This window comes from Eretmochelys imbricata, chromosome 6, assembly GCF_965152235.1.
Source record: "Eretmochelys imbricata isolate rEreImb1 chromosome 6, rEreImb1.hap1, whole genome shotgun sequence".
Lineage (NCBI taxonomy): Eukaryota > Metazoa > Chordata > Testudines > Cheloniidae > Eretmochelys > Eretmochelys imbricata.
Genome location: NC_135577.1, coordinates 73659576 through 73678814, shown reverse-complemented (window position 1 = coordinate 73678814; position 19239 = coordinate 73659576). Strand labels below are relative to the sequence as shown.

At 37.6% G+C, this 19239-nt stretch overlaps 1 protein-coding gene across 1 annotated transcript in view; it reads left to right on the top strand.

Moving 5' to 3' along the window:
- The window catches only part of EIF2AK4 (eukaryotic translation initiation factor 2 alpha kinase 4), a 77510-nt gene that overhangs the window by 35545 nt on the left and 22726 nt on the right, over positions 1 to 19239 (top strand). The window contains exons 8-22 of the mRNA XM_077818913.1: positions 28 to 185; positions 1757 to 2292; positions 2682 to 2791; positions 3453 to 3610; positions 3987 to 4399; positions 5378 to 5447; positions 6672 to 6755; positions 8689 to 8811; positions 9207 to 9311; positions 10660 to 10720; positions 11801 to 11880; positions 15950 to 16051; positions 16675 to 16725; positions 18071 to 18307; positions 18924 to 18999. Of these exons, the coding sequence (XP_077675039.1) occupies positions 28 to 185; positions 1757 to 2292; positions 2682 to 2791; positions 3453 to 3610; positions 3987 to 4399; positions 5378 to 5447; positions 6672 to 6755; positions 8689 to 8811; positions 9207 to 9311; positions 10660 to 10720; positions 11801 to 11880; positions 15950 to 16051; positions 16675 to 16725; positions 18071 to 18307; positions 18924 to 18999 (2364 nt within the window). The remainder of the gene's footprint in view (positions 1 to 27; positions 186 to 1756; positions 2293 to 2681; positions 2792 to 3452; positions 3611 to 3986; positions 4400 to 5377; positions 5448 to 6671; positions 6756 to 8688; positions 8812 to 9206; positions 9312 to 10659; positions 10721 to 11800; positions 11881 to 15949; positions 16052 to 16674; positions 16726 to 18070; positions 18308 to 18923; positions 19000 to 19239) is intronic.

Genomic DNA, 19239 nt, shown 5'->3' with positions numbered 1-19239 from the left:
CCTCTCTCTCCCTCTCTTTATGTGTAGACAAGGATGAAGAGCTTGGAAAATCAGTCTACAATGCCTTGGAAATATATACTGGCAACTTTGTCTTAGTATATGAATGGGTTCTTCAATGGCAGAAAAAAATGGGAAGATTTCTTACAACTCAAGAAAAGGAAAAAGTTGATAAATGCAAAAAACAGGTAATAAATACACTTTTATTTTCTATTCAGCTTGATTTTTTTTCATGCTTTTGCTTTGGCTGTCAGTTATACTGTGTAACATTGTATAGTGAACTGAGATGCTGGTGATAAGATTGAAAATTCCAATGTTTGAAAAGTTTGCATCATTCACTTAAAGACGTTGATTTATTCAGAGGTCATAGGCAAATTTTGTATAATACATAAGTAAAATCTATTAATACAATATTAAGGAAAAATCTAGAAGAGGGGAAAATCGAGCTTCTCTGGCACAGCCATATGGCAGAGGAAAATGTTGTCTTTGGTACCTTGCTGTGAAGTCCTCAATGAACACTAGGATAGGGCTCTCAATCTGAAAATTTTAAAATACGAATGTGCTGCTGTGCGTGCACAGTAGAACATAGTTAAGTCTTTTGGCTTGAAGGGGAAAATTCTGCTCTGATTTGAAACCCTTGCAAATCAAATATTGGGCTGAGAGCCAATAATACGACATTTCAGCTCAAAAGGGGATTTTTTTTATAAAGGGTGAGCAAGTGGAAACAGATTTATTACAGAAGTGCTATTGCAACTTAAAATACAATATTTGAGACTGTGAACTTAATACATAGCACTCCCTTGTGGAAACAAGGTATACAAACAGAGATGTGGGGCACAAAGAAGTGTGAGTGAATTTTGGGAATCTTTTTGTACATAAAAGGATATAACTTAATCGGTAGTAGATAATCACTTTTATTATCTAGCTTCATACAGCTGACACCCTATTATTGAGTTAAGGGCATGTCCATCAACCCCATTTCAGAATAAGTTAGGTTTGAATAAACAATTCTCCACAGAGGAGGGGCAGAACAGAGGTGCTTGAGTAAGGGAGCCTAAGAGCCACGAAAAGGAGCTGGAGCAAACTTACCACTCCCAGAAACACTACAGAAGCAGAATTTCAGGGTTATGCATTCCTTTAATCTTTCCAGTAGTCACATCCTGTGTATTCAGTATCATTACACTGAGTAAGTTGGTCAGCAATTCTGAAATGTGTGCTTTAAATCAGTTCCCATCAGGACACATTTCTACAGCCTGCTGGCCATCTCCTTTTAATATAAGAAGTTATCTGGGCATCTCCCAGGGCCTTTGTATTATTTGAGTTACTCTGTGTTAGACTCTGATTTAAAAATTACTAATGAATCATCTCAAAAGGCACCAGGATGGTTTTTTTACAGGTAGCACCCAAATATCTGGATGTTGGTTGAAACTTGAGCTAAACCCTTGACTGTGTAAGATTTTAAGTTGGTGCTGTTGAGAGAATAGCCTTTGGTGTTTCAATGCTTCCTTTTCCATCTAAATTTAGAAGCCAGGAAGTGCAGAAGCATGAGAACGCAAAACAGCTCTTACCTAAATTATCCAAATTTTTTCAAAGCTCAGAAAAATTGATTTAGGTCTTGGTATGAAGTTTAGGTCTTCTCTTGCTCATACAAGTTCACTTGTCCTTATTAAAATGTACTTTTTCAATACCACTTTCATGAAATGTGAGATCAATTACTGTATTTTGTTAATGCATGTTATATTTTGTTTCTCTTAAACAGATTCAGGGTGCAGAAACAGAGTTCAGCTCACTGATGAAGCTAAATCACCCAAACATAGTACGTTACATGTCCATGATCCTTAAAGAGCAAGATGATTCAATTGTGGTAGATATTTTAGTGGAGCATATTAATGGATCTAACCTTTCTACATACCTGAGCAAAGAGGTCCCGATTCCCATTGATCAGCTGCGCCACTATGCAACCCAACTTTTGTCTGCTCTTGACTACTTGCACAGTAATTCAGTGGTGCACAAAGTCCTGTGTGCTTCCAGTATCCTGGTAGATACTGAAGGAAATGTCAAAGTGACAGACTACAGCATTTCAAAGCGCCTAGCTGATATCTGTAAGGAGGATGTTTTTGAGCAAACGAAAGTTCGATTTAGTGAAGACGCGCTGCCTAACAAGCCTGGAAAAAAAGGGGATGTATGGCGTCTGGGCCTGCTACTGCTTTCTCTCAGCCAGGGACACGTAACCAGGGAATATCCGGTCACTATTCCTAATGACTTACCTGCTGACTTTGAAGATTTTCTGAAAAAGTATGTGCCCACCATTTTCTTTCTTTTCTCTGCCGTCTTATTTTTTTTTCCTTTTCTAACTTCTAAAAGAGAGTTTTCTGGAACAGGTTTTCAACAGTATAACCAAATCCATCTTTCTTACTAGTAATAATTCTATAGAAGAATGATGGTCCAGTGCTTTGGGCATTAGCCTGGGACTCTGGAGATGTGGATTCAGTTCCGTGTGTCACCACAGCCTTCCTGTGTGACCTTGGGCAAATCACTTAGTCTCTTTGTGCCTCTGTTCTCTATCTGTAAAACGGTGGTAATTGTATTTCCTTTCCTGTTTCTAAAATGTAGGGAAGCTCTCTGGTAGTTTAGAGCCCATATATAGTTTTGTGAAAAAAGGTTTGTTTCTGGTTGGTTTCTAGATGTGTTTGCTTGGAAGATAAGGAAAGATGGAGTCCTCAGCAGTTGTTACAACACAGTTTTATAAACCCTCCGCAAATGAAAATACCTGTAGTGGAAGAAAATCCAGATGGTAAAGAATTCAGTCTCTTCTGCTATATTCTGGCATTAAGTAATTAATGATGGGAAGGTAAACACAAATGCATATATAAAATTAGGTGCATGCAGGTAGCTTGAGCTGTACGAATATCAAGAACCTGTGTTTATTTGTATACAATATTTTAAAAGATAAAGACCACAGTATCTTTGTTTTGTGGTTACTTGGTGTGAACTGGCTCGGTCTGTACCCCACCTTCAACAGAACACACTGACCCTGAGTTAGTGTCCAGTCCAGCCCCCTTCCTGGAGTCTGGCTTTACTGGTAATTCAGAAACAATAACAGAATGTAAAACCTTAGCCTAAACTTTCTCCTGAGCAAGGTTGTTCCTAGGATTTCCCTCCTCTGGCTCAAAGACACTTTTTTCCAAACCCTTTCTGTTATTGTTGGAGCTAATTTTGCTTATCTAGCGGCATGATTCATTAGTAATTACCCTGAACTTTAATGCAGGGTTTTAGTAGCTGAGCCTAGGATAACCCAAAAGAAAAGCCCTACATTCCAGGTCTTAATCTGCCATCCTGTCATACTTGATCATGGTTCTTTAAAGTATGTGTCATTATTTCTTCTGATGATTGGTTAACATTGCATTGCTTTTTTCCACACTCTGTAGTATGGTCAACTGTTACTTTTGTTTCAGATTCAGCAGGAATAGATTACATTGAGACTGTTATCGCCAGCAGTCCCGTACCTAGTGCTACATTCTTCACAGAAACACAGAGGCAATTTTCACGTTACTACAATGAGTTTGAAGAGTTACAGCTACTTGGCAAAGGGGCTTTTGGAGCAGTCATCAAGGTTCAGTATGGAAAGTCATTCCCCTTCGTTTTATAGAACCATTTTTGTGTATGCATTTTTTCCATGAAATGTATATTAAATGTTATGTGTATTTTATTTTTGAAGTATGTGGAACTCTCATGAGAATTGGTATCCTTACTGATAGCCCTAAGCAGAGGCCAATAATTGAATAGGCCTAACTACACTTTTGCTCTAATCCTTAGGGTCAGGGTAGAGGTATACTGGTGAGGCTGTGTGGGGAGGCTTACACTGCGGTTGCATTTGTTTCACAGATAAATGGGGGACTTCTTCAGTGCTGTCACTCTGTCACCTTTCAGGAGCTCCAACTGTGAAGGAACTAACAGTCCTGTAAGGTTAGATTTATTTTAATTCGCAGGTACAAAACAAACTTGATGGCTGCTACTATGCTGTGAAACGTATTCACATAAATCCTGCCAGCAAGCAGTTCCGGAGAATTAAAGGCGAAGTAACATTACTTTCTCGTCTGAATCATGAGAATATTGTGAGGTATTACAATGCTTGGATAGAAAAACATGAAAAGCCCCCTCCCAGTACCTCAACATCAGAAACTACAGAAGGGAAAAAAGCATCTAAGTTAGATCTGAATGGGAAGAATGAAGAAGAATCAACAGATGATGTGGAAGCCAATGCCCCTCCCCCGGTTTTGACAAGTTCAGTTGAGTGGAGCACCTCTTGTGAGAGATCTTCTAGCACCAAATTTAGTGGAGCTGATCAGGAGTCCAGTGATGAAGATGATGATGGTGGAGGAGTGTTTTCACAGTCATTCTTGTAAGTAGGCTTTAGCATTAGGAAGAAAATTGTCAAGTCCAAATTCTGATCTCCCTTTTACATCCCATATCTGTTTGGCAAATAACATTTATCCATAATGTTGTGCTATTCCAAATGAACATTTTAATATTTTGCATAATACTTTATTTGGCAGCAGCTAAATAGCCGCGATGAGCAAAATTTACAATAGATCAGTGACAGCTTGCATTGGGGGAGGGTGCAAAGTTCAGCCTTAAGCGTTTTTATAAATGGGGTTATTTTGGAAGATAAGATTGCTCAGTCCTGCTCTAGTGCACCTTTTTTCCTCTACCGGACAAAAGCCTGATATGCTGTCCAGGAGAAATCATTAGCAGTGCTACCAGCATAAGACACTGGAAGACAAAAGCAAAGGGAGAATCAAGTGCTTAATCCTGCAAGCATGAATGAGAGTAAAGTCACTCGCATGAGTAGTCCCCTTGATGCATTTGCAGGATCAGGCCATATGATAGTTTTATCCTGTATCAAAGACAATGCTACTTATTGGGCACAGACAAAAAGCAGTGGCTCCAGAAAAGTCAAATCCGATGCCAGGAAAGTAGCAGGACAAATAAGAGACTGAGAGTAAGATAAAATCATCTGACCTCAAGTAAGAAAAGTAGCTGGGGTGTGTTCCTCCACTATATTTTTTGTCAGTGATGGGACATGATTTTCTGGGGACACATTTTTGAAATATATATAAAATCTGCCTAAGAGGAGCAGAAATAAAATATATGGTTGGAAATGCTTGTCTCCCTTGTAGTAACTTGGAGATATGATGATCTGTCAATAAATATTTTTGCTGCATTTAACTGCACAGTTTGGGTGCAGTTTTTTGTCATGAATGTAATCTCTCTCCACTCTAAACTTAGATTTTCTATGTTTAGATAAATAACATACTAATATCCTTGCAAAAGGGATGGTAAATGTATTCATTACAAATACAACTTTTTTCCTAAACAGACCAGCTGCAGATTCTGAAAGCGATATAATTTTTGATAATGAGGATGAAAACAGTAAAAGTCCTACTCTGGTAAATATAAAATTACTAAGTACTGGAAGAACAAAGGGGATAAAGTAACATTTGGAGGTAGGAATATATATTTACAAACCGCAGATCAATCATAAAGATCAGTCTGGCTCTTCGATATATAGGGACACCTTTTGGAGATCTTCCCTGAAAGCATACACTACACGCAACCAAAGTGTATTGTAGCAATAATAAAATAAAGAGAAAATGGCCTCTTGCTTATAGATGGAAACTGGGAATCAGGACTCCTATTTTCATTGAGTTAAGTGAGATTACTCGTTTGTAAACTCATGAGCATGGGTACTTGCAAGTTCAGAGTTTTAGTATTCACATAATTTTAGTAGCTGATATCTGACTGCCAAAATTAAAAACGAATGCTTTATATCATTTGAAAGCTGGGATGCTGAGCTGCTTTTAGATGGTATAAATCAAAGATTTTTTTATGATAGTTCTAGTAGTTCTTAATTTAACAATTGAAATGGGGGAAAAGAGGATATTAATCAGAATAACGTGGGGGGGTTTTTTGTTTTGTGTTTTTTTTAAGATCCAACCCTTCACCACTTGCATGAAATCATTACAGCATATCACTGGAGTGTCACTAAAAAACTGATGTTCCCAGTTATTTTGTAGCAGACAGCATATGTCTCTAGTTCTAATGGTTGACAAGATATATGACCTTAAATCTATCACTCTTTCCTCCTTCTGTTTGTGCTCTTTTGGCACTGTGGACATCTTGTATCAATATAGCTTTCAGTCTCTAACTTTGATATGGTTAAAAACACAGACTCCAGTGCAATGCATTTTGGTCACTAAAGTATAGACTTTTGGTTGGATTTTTTAATATATTTATTAGTTTTATGTTATAGTTCACTGAATTATATAGTAACATTATACTTTTCTAAGTATATTATCCATGCTTATTTTCCACAAATAATTTTTTTACAAGATAAGGTAGTTTGAGGTTCAGATTAAATAGAGATATTCCACTGTGTACCCTTTCTCTATTACTTGGTAATGATAAGAATATTCATTAATATTTTGAAAATGAAGCAGTGTTAATGGATAGATAACGTACGACACTTCTTCCTGTCTTACTATGCTCAAAATTCAGCCACAGAAAGTCACAATGCAAGAATGTATTTTGGCCATCTGAAAATGATTTGATGATTAAGGAACTGGACCACTCTGTGTTAGCTTAACTGTTTTTTGTTTGTTTCTGTGGTATAGGATGAAGAATGCCATCAAAAGAATAGTCACAGTAAAGAAGACTGCACTTCAGTGGTTCAGACAGTACACTGTCTGTTCATTCAGGTTAGACAGCTGGTGCGGGTGGTATTTGGTTATGGAGAATAGCAAGGTTATTAGATAAACCATACACTGTGTAAACACAAATTAATTGCTTTCTCTGTGTAGCTGCACAAGTAACCAAGCAGAATCAGATTGCTGAAATGAAATTCTGAAGATTAATGTTTCTTTAGTATATAAAACTAGGATGTTTTTTAAAAAGGTTTGGCCAATGAACGTATGTATTCTTATTATGGAAAAAAGAATGTGAAATACATCGAACCAGTTGACATAAATATAATATGTTTACACTGAAAGGAGCCAACTGAAGTCTGTGGTCATTGGAACTGGAAAGCCCTGCCTATGTAGCACTTAATAATCAAAGAGCGGGAACAATTTCCACCACTAGTCAGTGTGACATCACTTTTGCTTGCCATCTTCACTGGTAGTGATTTGCCCTGCCCTGATTGATGGGAAAGGGATACATGGGGCATATGCTGGGAAGAAAGATGACCCCTCATGAAGTAGAGCTGAGCACTCCCACTTGAAGTTGTTGCTGTTATCTGTGATGAGATGAGAGTGGGGACAACCCCTTGGCACATACTTAAGAGTGGTACAAAAGAAGCTTAATTCTTGGATGCCTGGGACAACTCTGCCTCCTTATTTTTAAAGAATGATGATCAACCTTTAGCAGGATTTTTAAAAAGCAGCCTCATCACAAGCAATTGCTTACACTGAAAAATATTAGGAAAGCATCTGATATATTTTTTAGCTTCTTGTCATGTGATTTAGTAGATGAGAACAAGGAGCAATAGAATCATGGAACCAGTCAGCTCTACCAGGACCACAGCTAAGGAATCACTAGGTTAAGGGGCTTTACAAAGCAGTAAGTTAGTCACTGTAGTACCAGTATCTATGCCAGCAAACAAAACAGCCATTGGACGTTCAGCAGTGTCTTGCCCACCACCTTGAACATTAGATCAGTTAAATGGAGGGAATGTTAACCAGGGCATGAGGGTTATCCCCTAGTTTTTGGAAGGATGGAAAGCATTTGGGAATATTTAATTTCTAATTAGGCTGACAAAAAGGGTCTCTGTTTAATGTCTAATCACAATATCCCCCTTTGTACCACAACTGCTGTATGGATTAACTTGGATCCCAGTATGGGATTTGAACATACTATGTTCACTTTCACTTCCAAAGATGAAAATCAGATTTCATAAATGTGAACTCTTAAGTGTTCTCTTCAAAGCTACCGCATTATGTGCTTAGTTAATTAAGAAAATGTAATAATTAGAAAACTGTTATACAGTTATAATAGTAAATCCAAAAACTGAGTTTTTTGAAAGTGCTAAAAGCCTCATGCTTCAGTGCGTAAGACAATCTGTAGTTGTTAAGGGTTAGGAGGAGATTTCCCTGAGAGGCAGATTATCCTACTTCCACCTTTCTCTAGGCATCTGATGCTGGCCACTGTTGAAGGCAGGATACTGTACTAGATGGACTTCTGGTCTTCTCTGGTATGGCAATTCCTGCATGTATTTACATAGATATACACTATTTTAATACAAGCAATTAAAGACCTAAGCAAAATCAACCCAGAAATATTTTAAAAGCCAATTTTAAACTAGCATTTTTTCTAGACTAGAGTTCCACTGGATTTTTTTTTTCTTTTAAATTAAAGGTCAGGGAGGGATTGGTTTTTAAGTTTCTGTTAGTACAGGAATGAATATTATGTGATAATATCCATAGATGACAATACAATTGTTTTCTAGTAGAAATACTTCTCACAGAAAATTCCAGATTGTTGGACTACACAGTTATGGAGATACGGTGTTTACAAGTTGCTCTTGACCGTTTTTGGTTGTAGTACAGAGCTGAGTATTAACATATTGACAGAGGAAATCTTCTGACAATTTTTTTTATTAACTACAACCATCTCTCTCTTTCCTTGTGTCTGAAGATGGAGTATTGTGAAAAGAGCACATTACGGGACACTATTGATCAGGGATTGTATGAAGATACTAGTCGGCTTTGGAGACTTTTCCGAGAGATTTTGGATGGATTAGCTTACATCCATGAGAAGGTTAGTGAATGTTACAGTATCTACACTTGTTAGCAACTGTCAGATCTATACAATGATTTTTCTTGTTTCACCCCATTTTTATAAGGTTCTGAAATAGTGTATCATAAATCTGCACTGGTGTTTTTAAATTGTTCTAGATGTGTTTTTTTATTACCACAATTTAGTTAGTTTTAAAATACTTCATTGGGTATATATTGTCACTTAAAATTATTTTTAGCTGTTGGGCTACCCCCTTCAAATATTTTCCCAATATCAATCACTGATGAATTAGTGGAATGGGTTGGTACTGTATACCGAACCAAAAAGGGGGTCCCTTTCTGATACTGTTTTATAGCCTGGAAGGAATTTTTCTCTCAACCCCTCTGATTCAAACATTTTTTTTACTATGTTAACAGGGAATGATTCACAGAGATTTGAAGCCTGTGAACATTTTTTTAGATTTTGATGATCATGTGAAGATTGGTGATTTTGGTTTAGCTACAGATCACCCAGCATATGCAGTAAGTATTACGTAAAATTAAGCTTGGTAACACATCATCTAGGCCATTATAGAAAGTGAATGAAATAATTTTAATTTGGTATGGGAGTAACATATAAAAGAAAAATGTCAATAAAACCTAACGTTGTTCAGCAGATTTAAATGTGCAGTCCATAATTCCTTTATCATTTTCACTATTGCATATTCTAGTGTAGGACTATAAATTGTATAAAACATTTTCTGTGTTTACACATACATATGCCAAAGGGTTAAATGCATTTCACACTCATTAATTGATTAAAGTGTTGTCTAGAATTGTGGTATTTGATCTTTAGAAGTTTAAGCCAAAAATTTAAACTTGGGTGCCAAAAGTTAGACTTAAAGAAAAGGAGTACTTGTGGCACCTTAGAGACTAACCAATTTATTTGAGCATGAGCTTTCGTGAGCTACAGCTCACTTCATCGGATGCATACCGTGGAAACTGCAGAAGACATTATATACACACAGAGACCATGAAACAATACCTCCTCCCACCCCACTGTCCTGCTGGTAATAGCTTATCTAAAGTGATCATCAAGTTGGGCCATTTCCAGCACAAATCCAGGTTTTCTCACCCTCCGCCCCCCCCCACACACAAACTCACTCTCCTGCTGGTAATAGCCCATCCAAAGTGACCACTCTCTTCACAATGTGTACGATAATCAAGGTGGGCCATTTCCTGCACAAATCCAGGTTCTCTCACTCCCTCACCCCCCTCCAAAAACCACACACACAAGAGTGAGTTTGTGTGTGTGGTTTTTGGAGGGGGATGAGGGAGTGAGAGAACCTGGATTTGTGCAGGCAATGGCCCACCTTGATTATCGTACACATTGTGAAGAGAGTGGTCACTTTGGATGGGCTATTACCAGCAGGAGAGTGAGTTTGTGTGTGGGGGGGGGCGGAGGGTGAGAAAACCTGGATTTGTGCTGGAAATGGCCCAACTTGATGATCACTTTAGATAAGCTATTACCAGCAGGACAGTGGGGTGGGAGGAGGTATTGTTTCATGGTCTCTGTGTGTATATAATGTCTTCTGCAGTTTCCACGGTATGCATCCGATGAAGTGAGCTGTAGCTCACGAAAGCTCATGCTCAAATAAATTGGTTAGTCTCTAAGGTGCCACAAGTACTCGTTTTCTTTTTGCGAATACAGACTAACACGGCTGTTACTCTGAAAAAAGTTAGACTTGTATTTATATTTGTGAATAGAGGCTAATAAACGGTGAAAATGCTTTATTCTGAAGAAGTCTTTCCAGTTAAGTCACTACATTCATTGCAATCATGAAAATTATAAAATATCTGACCTTTGTGTGTGTTTACTTTTCTGTTTCAGGCGGACACTAAACAAGGAGAAGATCATTCAGGAAACCATCTGGCCAAGTCTGACACTTCAGGTAAGTACAAAAAATATTGTTTACTCTAACTGGTGCCAAGAAAAATCATACATTCAACAGTCTTGCTTTCTGTACCCAAATGGAGTGAAATCCGCCCCTCTCCTATGCAAAACAAAATGCCCCTTCTATATTCAGATTTTATTTTATTTATTCTATTTTGAACCACAAAAAGCCTTTGGGCGGAGGGTGTGTGTATATAAGTTTCCAAATCATCTGGCTTTGGGCAGGGATGTCTGCCTCTACTCCATGCTATGAGCTGGAATAGCAGCTGTTGTCGTTCCATATCCTCTTTGCCAGGAGGTCATTGCCACTTGAGCTACATAAAAGTAATTCACTCTCTCTCTCAGCCTAACTCTATAGGTAAGGGCAGATCCCATCTCTGACCTGCATGGGTTGCAGAGATTCCTGTGTGGACACTCTGCCCGTACTTTCTCCCATCCTTCCCCCACCCATGCAGGACTTTTGCAAGACTTCAGTGGTACAAACCTCCACAGAGTGTGTGTATGTGTTTGCAGGGACTCTTTATATATTCTCATTTGATCTATCTTGCAAATATGTTGAGGATGAATATAATGGTAGTTTAATTTGGTTGTGACTCTAGTCTTAGTATTAACATACTGTGTCACAGTATCATAATGAATTTATTTGGGCATAAGCTTTCGTGAGCTACAGCTCACTTCATCGGATGCATTCCACTGAACGCATCCAATGAAGTGATCTGTAGCTCACGAAAGCTTATGCTCAGATAAATTTGTTAGTCTCTGAAGTGCCACAAGTACTCCTTTTCTTTTTGTGAATACAGACTAACACGGCTGCTACTCTGAAAAGTATCATAATGGAATCCTATAAAGACAGGGTGATTAGCATACAAGAAGGAGACATGTCCAAGTTGTGCCTGTTTTGTCTGTAAATATGTAGGATATTTCACTCTTCAACTTTCACAAAGACTGAATTCCTATTTAAAGAAGAGGTGTGTTTTTTTTGTTTGTTTTTTTTTTAAAGCTGCATTTTCTTAACCATTAGATGCTGTAGTCCACTAGCAGGCTCTGTGAAACTAGTAACTCTTTTATATCCATGCAGATAATTTGACAGGTATGGTTGGCACTGCACTATATGTGAGCCCTGAGGTCCAAGGAAATACTAAATCTTCATATAATCAGGTAATATTAATAGGACTTAATACCAGGGCATTTTGAGAGAATAGCAGTAGAGGCTTCTATTTTGAGTTGCATAATATATGATCTTCACCTGTTGTAAGTAAGATCTGACCATCCATAGACTGTCCAGTGATTTAACTGTAAAGGTTTAAAATGCCACAGGTCCTTACATGTACAGTAATTTTTTAAAATGTGCACAGTACCCATTTTTAATGTGATTATTTGGGTAACTTCATTATATTAATACAATCAAGACACTAGTCAAAGTTAGGGACACTTCAAAAACATTAATCTCTTTAGAAGTAAGATTTGTTGTCGCTTGTTTGTTGACTACAGAAATATCTATTTTGTCTTGCTAAATTTGCTTGGTGCAGCTTATTAAAGTTTGTCATTCAAAAACATTGCATTATTTAATCATATCTTTTCTGCAAAATTCACAGTTAACAGAATTTCAGTTAATTTCTGTTTTCACTCAAGTTACTGCAGAGAATCATAGAATTGTAGGATTGGAAAGGCCCTTAAGGGGTCAGCTAATCCAGTCCCTTGCACTCATACCGGGACTAAGTATTATCTAGACCATCCCTGACAGGTGTTTGTCTAACCTGCTCATAAAAATATCCAGTGATGGAGATTCCACAACCGCCCTGGCCAATTTATTACAGTGCTTAACCACCCTGACAGTTAGCAAGTTTTTCCTAATGTCCAATCTAAATCACCCTTGCTGCAATTTAAGCCAATTGCTTCTTGTTCTATCTTCAGAGGTTAAGGAGAATTTTTTCTCTCCTCCTTGTAATACCCTTTTGTGTACTTAAAAACTGTTATCATGTTCTCTCGCAGCCTTCTCTTCTCCAGACTAAACAAACTCAATTTTTTCACTCTTCTCTCATAAGTCATGTTTTTTAGACTTTTAATCTTTTTTGTTGCTCTTCTCTGGAATTTCTCCAATTTGTCCACATCTCTCCTGAAATGTGGTGCCCAGAATTGGACACAATACTCCAGTTGAGGCCTAATCAGAGTAGAGTGGAAGAAGTACTTCTCGTGTCTTGCTTTCAAAACTCCTGCTAATACATCCCAGAATGATGGCTGCTTTTTTTTTTTTTTTTTTTTTTTTTGCAACAATGTTACACTGTTGACTCATATTTAACTTGTGGTCCACTATGACCCCCAGATCCCTTTTCGCAGGACTCCTTCTTAGGCAGTGATTTCCCATTTGTATGTGCTCCTAGGTGGAGTACTTTGCATTTGTTCTTACTGAATTTCATCCTATTTACTTCAGACCATTTCTCCAGTTTGTCCGGATCATTTTGAATTTTAATCCTATCCTCCAAAGCACTTGCAAGCCCCCACTCCCAGCTTGGTATCGTCCGCAAACTTTTTATGTGTACTCTCTATGCCATTATCTAAATCATTGATGAAGTTATTGAACAGAACTAGACATGGAACTGATCCCTGCAGGATCCCATTCGATGTGCCCTTCCAGCTTGACTGTGAACCACTGATTACTCTCTGGGAATGGTTTTCCAACTAGTTATGCAACCACCTTATAGTAGCTCCATCTAGGTTGCATTTCCCTAGTTTGTTTATGAGAAGGTCATGTGAGACAGTATCAGAAACCTTACTACAGTCAAGATATACCACATCCACCGCTTCCCCCCATTCACAAGGCTTGTTAACTTGTCAGAGAAGGATATTAGGTTGGTTTGACATGATTTGTTCTTGACAAATCCACTTTCACTGTTACTTATCACCTTATTATCTTTTAGGTGTTCATTTAATTATTTGCTCCATTATCTTTCTGGGTACTGAAGTTAAGCTGACTGCTCTGTAATTCCCTGGGTTGTTCTTATTTCCCCTTTCATAGCTGGGCACTATATTTGTCCTTTTTCCAGTCCTCTGGAGTCTCTCCCTTGCCTCTATTTTTGCCAAAACCATTTTTTCCACAAAATAAAATTTACTTTCAGGCTGAAAACTGAACCTCGCCAGCCACTGTGGGTATATCTATATAGCAGAAAAAAACCCACGGCAGTTTCAGAGCCCACGTCAACTGACTCAGGCTCATACTATGGGGCTAAATGCAGCAGTGTAGATGTTCCCACTTGGGCTGGAGCCTGGGCTCCAAGACCCGGTGAGACAGGAGAGTCTCAGAGCCCAGGCTTCAGCCTAAACCTGAACAGCTAAACTGCTATTTTTAGCCCCACACATGAGCCCCATGAGCCCAAGTCAGTTGATCTGCCTGAGACTCGCTGCCACAGGGGTGTGGTGTTTTGTTTTGTTTTTTGCTGTGTAGCTGATTCACCTATAGCAGTATTAGCATTCATCTTGTAACAATACACATTCTTAATCCGAAAAGATAATTCTGTATATTGTAACACCTCTCTCAAGTGTTAGGATGAAGCTTATATTTGGAGGGGTAGGGGGGATTCTCAGTGAGGTAAAATGGTCCCAACTTACTGATCTACTAGACTCCTAGTGTTGTATGATTTTTTGGCGCGTTTTTTATGCTAAACTAGAAAATTTAACTAAAAGATAGACATTTCTGTGTCAGGTTACCTACACACAAACAGTTAAAACCCCATGATTTCAGTGCATAACTACAAATTTATGATTTTTCTGGACCTAACGCATCAGTATCCGATAATGATCAATTCCACTTGGTATTTGAAACTTGAAGGTGAAACTGCCCTCCTGCCGCATGCCAGGTTTGTGGCATTGCTGGCAGTGTGCACTGCATAGGCATTTTTAGAGACTGGTGTTTGTTTGTTTACTTTTTTGCATTTCTCTCAGATTAGACAATAAACATAGATTGGCCAGTTTGACTTGTGTTTAACGATTTTACCAAATGTTTGACTTGGTTTCACAAGCAGTAGCACACACTGCTGTCACATTTGGGTTTAAAACACTGCAGGAGAATATTTGTTCAAAAATTGTGTTTATATTTCAATTAAAAAAACAATTCATGGAAACGTTTCTGTTTGTCTTAGGTTTTGTAAAAGCTTGACAAAATAGACTCATTGCCCAAAATTTAGCCAATTTTATTAACTGATGTATTTTCATTAAGGAAAATCCTCGAGAATTAGGGAAGACTATTTATCAATATTCCAAAAAAAAAAAAAAAAAGGTTTTGAGGAGGGGGTTAATAATGTACTATGGTGAAAAATCATCTCTTAAAAGCAGCCCCAAAGTACTTGCTGAAATCCTCTAACTTTTATAGGGCTACTTTCTGAGAGGTGCTGCAACTTTTGCTGGAATTAGTGAGAACTGCAGATGACTGGTCCCTCTTGAGATGTGGTCTATAGTTTTAGTCATGCTAGTTAGAAAATGCTTCGTTACCAAAATAGGTTTCAGCGAAATATATCTTTCCCATAATTCCATTTTAGACTTGATATCTACATATGAAAAAATTTACATGTCCAAAAATGGGTTTGCACTGTGTCCTTTGCCTACTTTAATCACTCACTTAGTAGGACTAAACTATGAGAATGTATGATGAGGCTAAAGAATAGGCAAACCACTAGCTTGAGAAAGTGAAAATATAATTGCTAATAGGGTTGGGCAAAAATAGACTGCAGCAGTGTAATTGTACACAAAGCGACATAAAAAGAGAACAAAAAAAGCAGACGTTTTCTTTTGAGGGAGGGCAACTAAGTCCTTCTCAGAGCACAGAAGAGCCCTCTTGCAAAGGAAGACAAGATGCAGCTCCTTCTAGGGACTTAAGATGGAGAACAAGTATCAAGAGTAGATAAATTCTTAGATAAACAAAGATCCTGTTTTCTTACAAGTGTTGTTTGAGAGAAGAAATATTTGGTGCTGTGTATAAGCAGAATATTTTCTAAATAGGAATGTTTTCAAAATAAAATGTACTTCCTACCTACCTCATGAGAGTGTGGTGAGGATAAAGTACATTAAAGATCGTGAAGCACTCACGTACTGTAGTAATGGAGGCCATATAAGTACTTAGAATAGAATGGAAAATATGTTCATTTTTGTCTGCTGATAAGTTACTATTATCATGGATCAGAAACACATCTCTTGCAGTTAGGTTTACTACTTACTTTATTTTTTTCTTCCCTAGAAAGTTGACCTTTTCAGTCTGGGTATAATATTCTTTGAGATGTCTTACCATCCCATGAGTACTGCATCAGAAAGGATCTTTGTTCTCAGCCAACTAAGAAAAGTATGTATAAATGTTGGGGAAGGTGGGAGGGGAAGGTCTCCATCAAATACTTCATTGAGTAATAGAGAAGGAAAAAGTATTCAAAATATTAAGAATATGTTTTATGGTGCAACCAAATGTTTGAAGGTTTTTTTCATAGTAAGCTAAATGGAGGAAAATACGTAATTGTCACGTGAAGAAAATTGGGGTTTTCTGTATAAACCACATTAACCCATTGTGGTTGGTATTTGTCCCCTTCTAGTGACAGGACTATGTATTTGGTTTGAGTAAACTGTTGCCTCTAGGTTAATGGAAGCACAAGAATCAGAGGCTTAAGCTTTTAGATCAAGAGGTCAATCAGTCCTTCCTGGTTCACACCCAGCAACTTGTCACACAGAGGGTATGGGGCCATGGTTGTATCTTGTAAACTCTTATCCTGTGTGTTACAAAGCATCATACAAATGCTTATGAATAATAATAGAACACTGTCTTGGCAATCTTAACTATAACAGCTAACTAAATTTTTTTGCTTTGAGTAATAAAAATATGTAGACTTACTGTTTCTGATATATACATGTTTTAATAAGGCTAGCTTGCTCAAGTTTGCGTCCTTATTCTAATTCAAATATATTTATCTTTTTTAGCCTACTATTGAATTTCCAAAAGACTTTGATGAAGTGAAACATGAAAAGCAGGTAATTTTATAGACATTTTAATTATTAGGTGTTCTCTGTTAAGAAATGTTAATGATTATTTTTTCACTTCATTTTAAATTAGTAATCTCTGCCAAGTCATCACATGACACTGGAACAAAGTAAAAAAGAAAACTCAAAAGGCTAAAGCAATTAATACAACTGACACTGAAATATATTTAAAACACAAAGTTCCTGAGAGCAGTCATAATGGATTAACAAACTGCAGAGTTCATCGGCATACCTTTTAAACTCTGAAGGACTCTTTTGACTCTAGGCTCAGACAAACTGAAGCTACACTGTACAGCAATTAATTTAACCCTTTGAAAACTCTTCGTTTCAAACATAATGGGATGTATTGTAGAAAAAAAGATTTGTAAAGTGAAATGATAGCTATAAGTTGTGTCCGGGGCAGTGACCACCAGTGGCCCACTCCGACAGCTGTGGACAGCTGGAGCTTAGTGGATTCAAATGCTATCTTAAGTTTTTTTATAGCTTATTTCTCTCAACCATGCCTCTACTCCATGGGCCAGGAGTGGGGTGCTGCAGAGATACCATATTCTCCTGTACATCATTTGGAGATTTTCTTTACATTAGGAGAGTCCCTGGGTAGCCAGTAACACCAGCTTTCTGGCTGCTTTGCCCTGCTGAACAGTGATATGGCTCTTCGTTAGAGCATCATAAGAATGGCCATACTGGGTCAGACCAAAGGTCCATCTAGCCCAGTATCTTGTCTTCTGGCAGTGGCCAATGCCAGGTGCTTCAGAGGGAATGAACAGAACAGGTGATCATCAAGTGATCGCCTATTCCCAGCTTCAAGCAAACAGAGGATAGGGACACCATCCCTATTTATTTTTTTGCAGCACTTTACTAAAAGAATCCCAATACTTGAAGTTATACTAAATAGCCAGCAAATGGAATCTTCATTAGCCAGTAAGATTCCTGCTTTTATATCTGTATTTTATAAATCCTTATTGCATGTTTTTTACCTGTATATCTTCTATAAATTAATAGTATTTAGTATCTTACTTTACATTGTATTGAGTTTTTGCATCATTTTGTGTCTGTTATGAAATCATTACATAGTGTCCCAAGAGTCTTGCCAGGAGGAGGATACATTTTTAGGGATAATCGAATTCTTACTCTGTTGATATCCCAGTTAAAGATATTCAGAACTAGTGAGGAAAGAATAGTTTTTCTCACAAGATTCAAATAGTATCTAAACTTTTCAATACATGAGTATCTTACTGACATGATAATGTAACTGATAACGCTTCCTGAGATATTCATATCATGAGATATTTCTAACAGAAGTTAAATTCGTAATATATTTTGGTTTAATTTGTAGAGATCAGTTATTACTTGGCTGTTGAGCCATGATCCTGCCGCACGACCAACTGCTGTGGAGCTGTTAAAAAGTGAACACCTCCCGCCACCCCAGATGGAGGAATCGGAACTTCATGAAGTGCTTCATCATACCTTAGCAAATGTAGATGGGAAAGCTTACCGGACTATGATGGGCCAGATATTTTCACAACGCATCTCTCCAGCAATGGATTACACCTATGACAGCGACATGCTGAAAGTTAGTTTAAAATTGATTTTTAATAACTCCAACCAAGAAAATGTAGATGTGACTCAGCTCAAAACCCGTGCTTCATAATGTTTTACCTCAGTGCTTAGCGTCCCTGATAATTTAATACCATTGATCTGATGTCTTCAACCTAATTTATATCCTGTTCCCCATTTGAGTTTCACATACTTAGTGAAGAATTAAACTAAATTTGGCTATGGCAACAAATGGCCACAAACCTGTGTGCATATGATTGCTTCTTACTCTTAGCTATTATAATAGTCATGATACTCACATCTAAGTGTCAGTAAAATATTCTTGTTTTGGGGCAACAGCCATTTCTACCCTGTCAGACAATCACTTTCAATGGCTGCAGTCAAGATTTTCTCTGTTATCCTAAAACACTTAAAAATGATTGTTCTAAATGTGTTTTGTTTCCTTCTTTTTGTTGCACTTTTTAACTATTAACATTCCCATTATACACTGATTATGTGTGAAAATAATAAGGACATTATGTTGTATACAGTGCTCATTGTGGTTTGCTGTGGTCATTTGATTTATATGTTGATGTCTTCTGTATCTGAATATACTTAAGTGCTCCTTATTTTGGGGTGGTGGTTGTTTTCAGGGTAGTTTTTCCATTCGAGCAGCGAAGATACAGCAGCATGTATGTGAGACTGTCAGCCGGATCTTTAGAAGACATGGTAGGTTTATGTTCAGATGTTATTGTTCCTTTTGTTTTTTCCTCACTCAGAAAATGGTATTGAATGGATTTGAAAGATGGGGAAATGTTTTAACTATTAAAAAACTAATCCCAAGGTTGCATGGGATGATAGATGTGTATTTAGAACATTGACCTTCATTTTGGCTTCCAAAAGAGAAACTGGTTTCAAATCTCAATTATTAATCTACCATAAATGGAATATGATGAGGATTTCAAATCT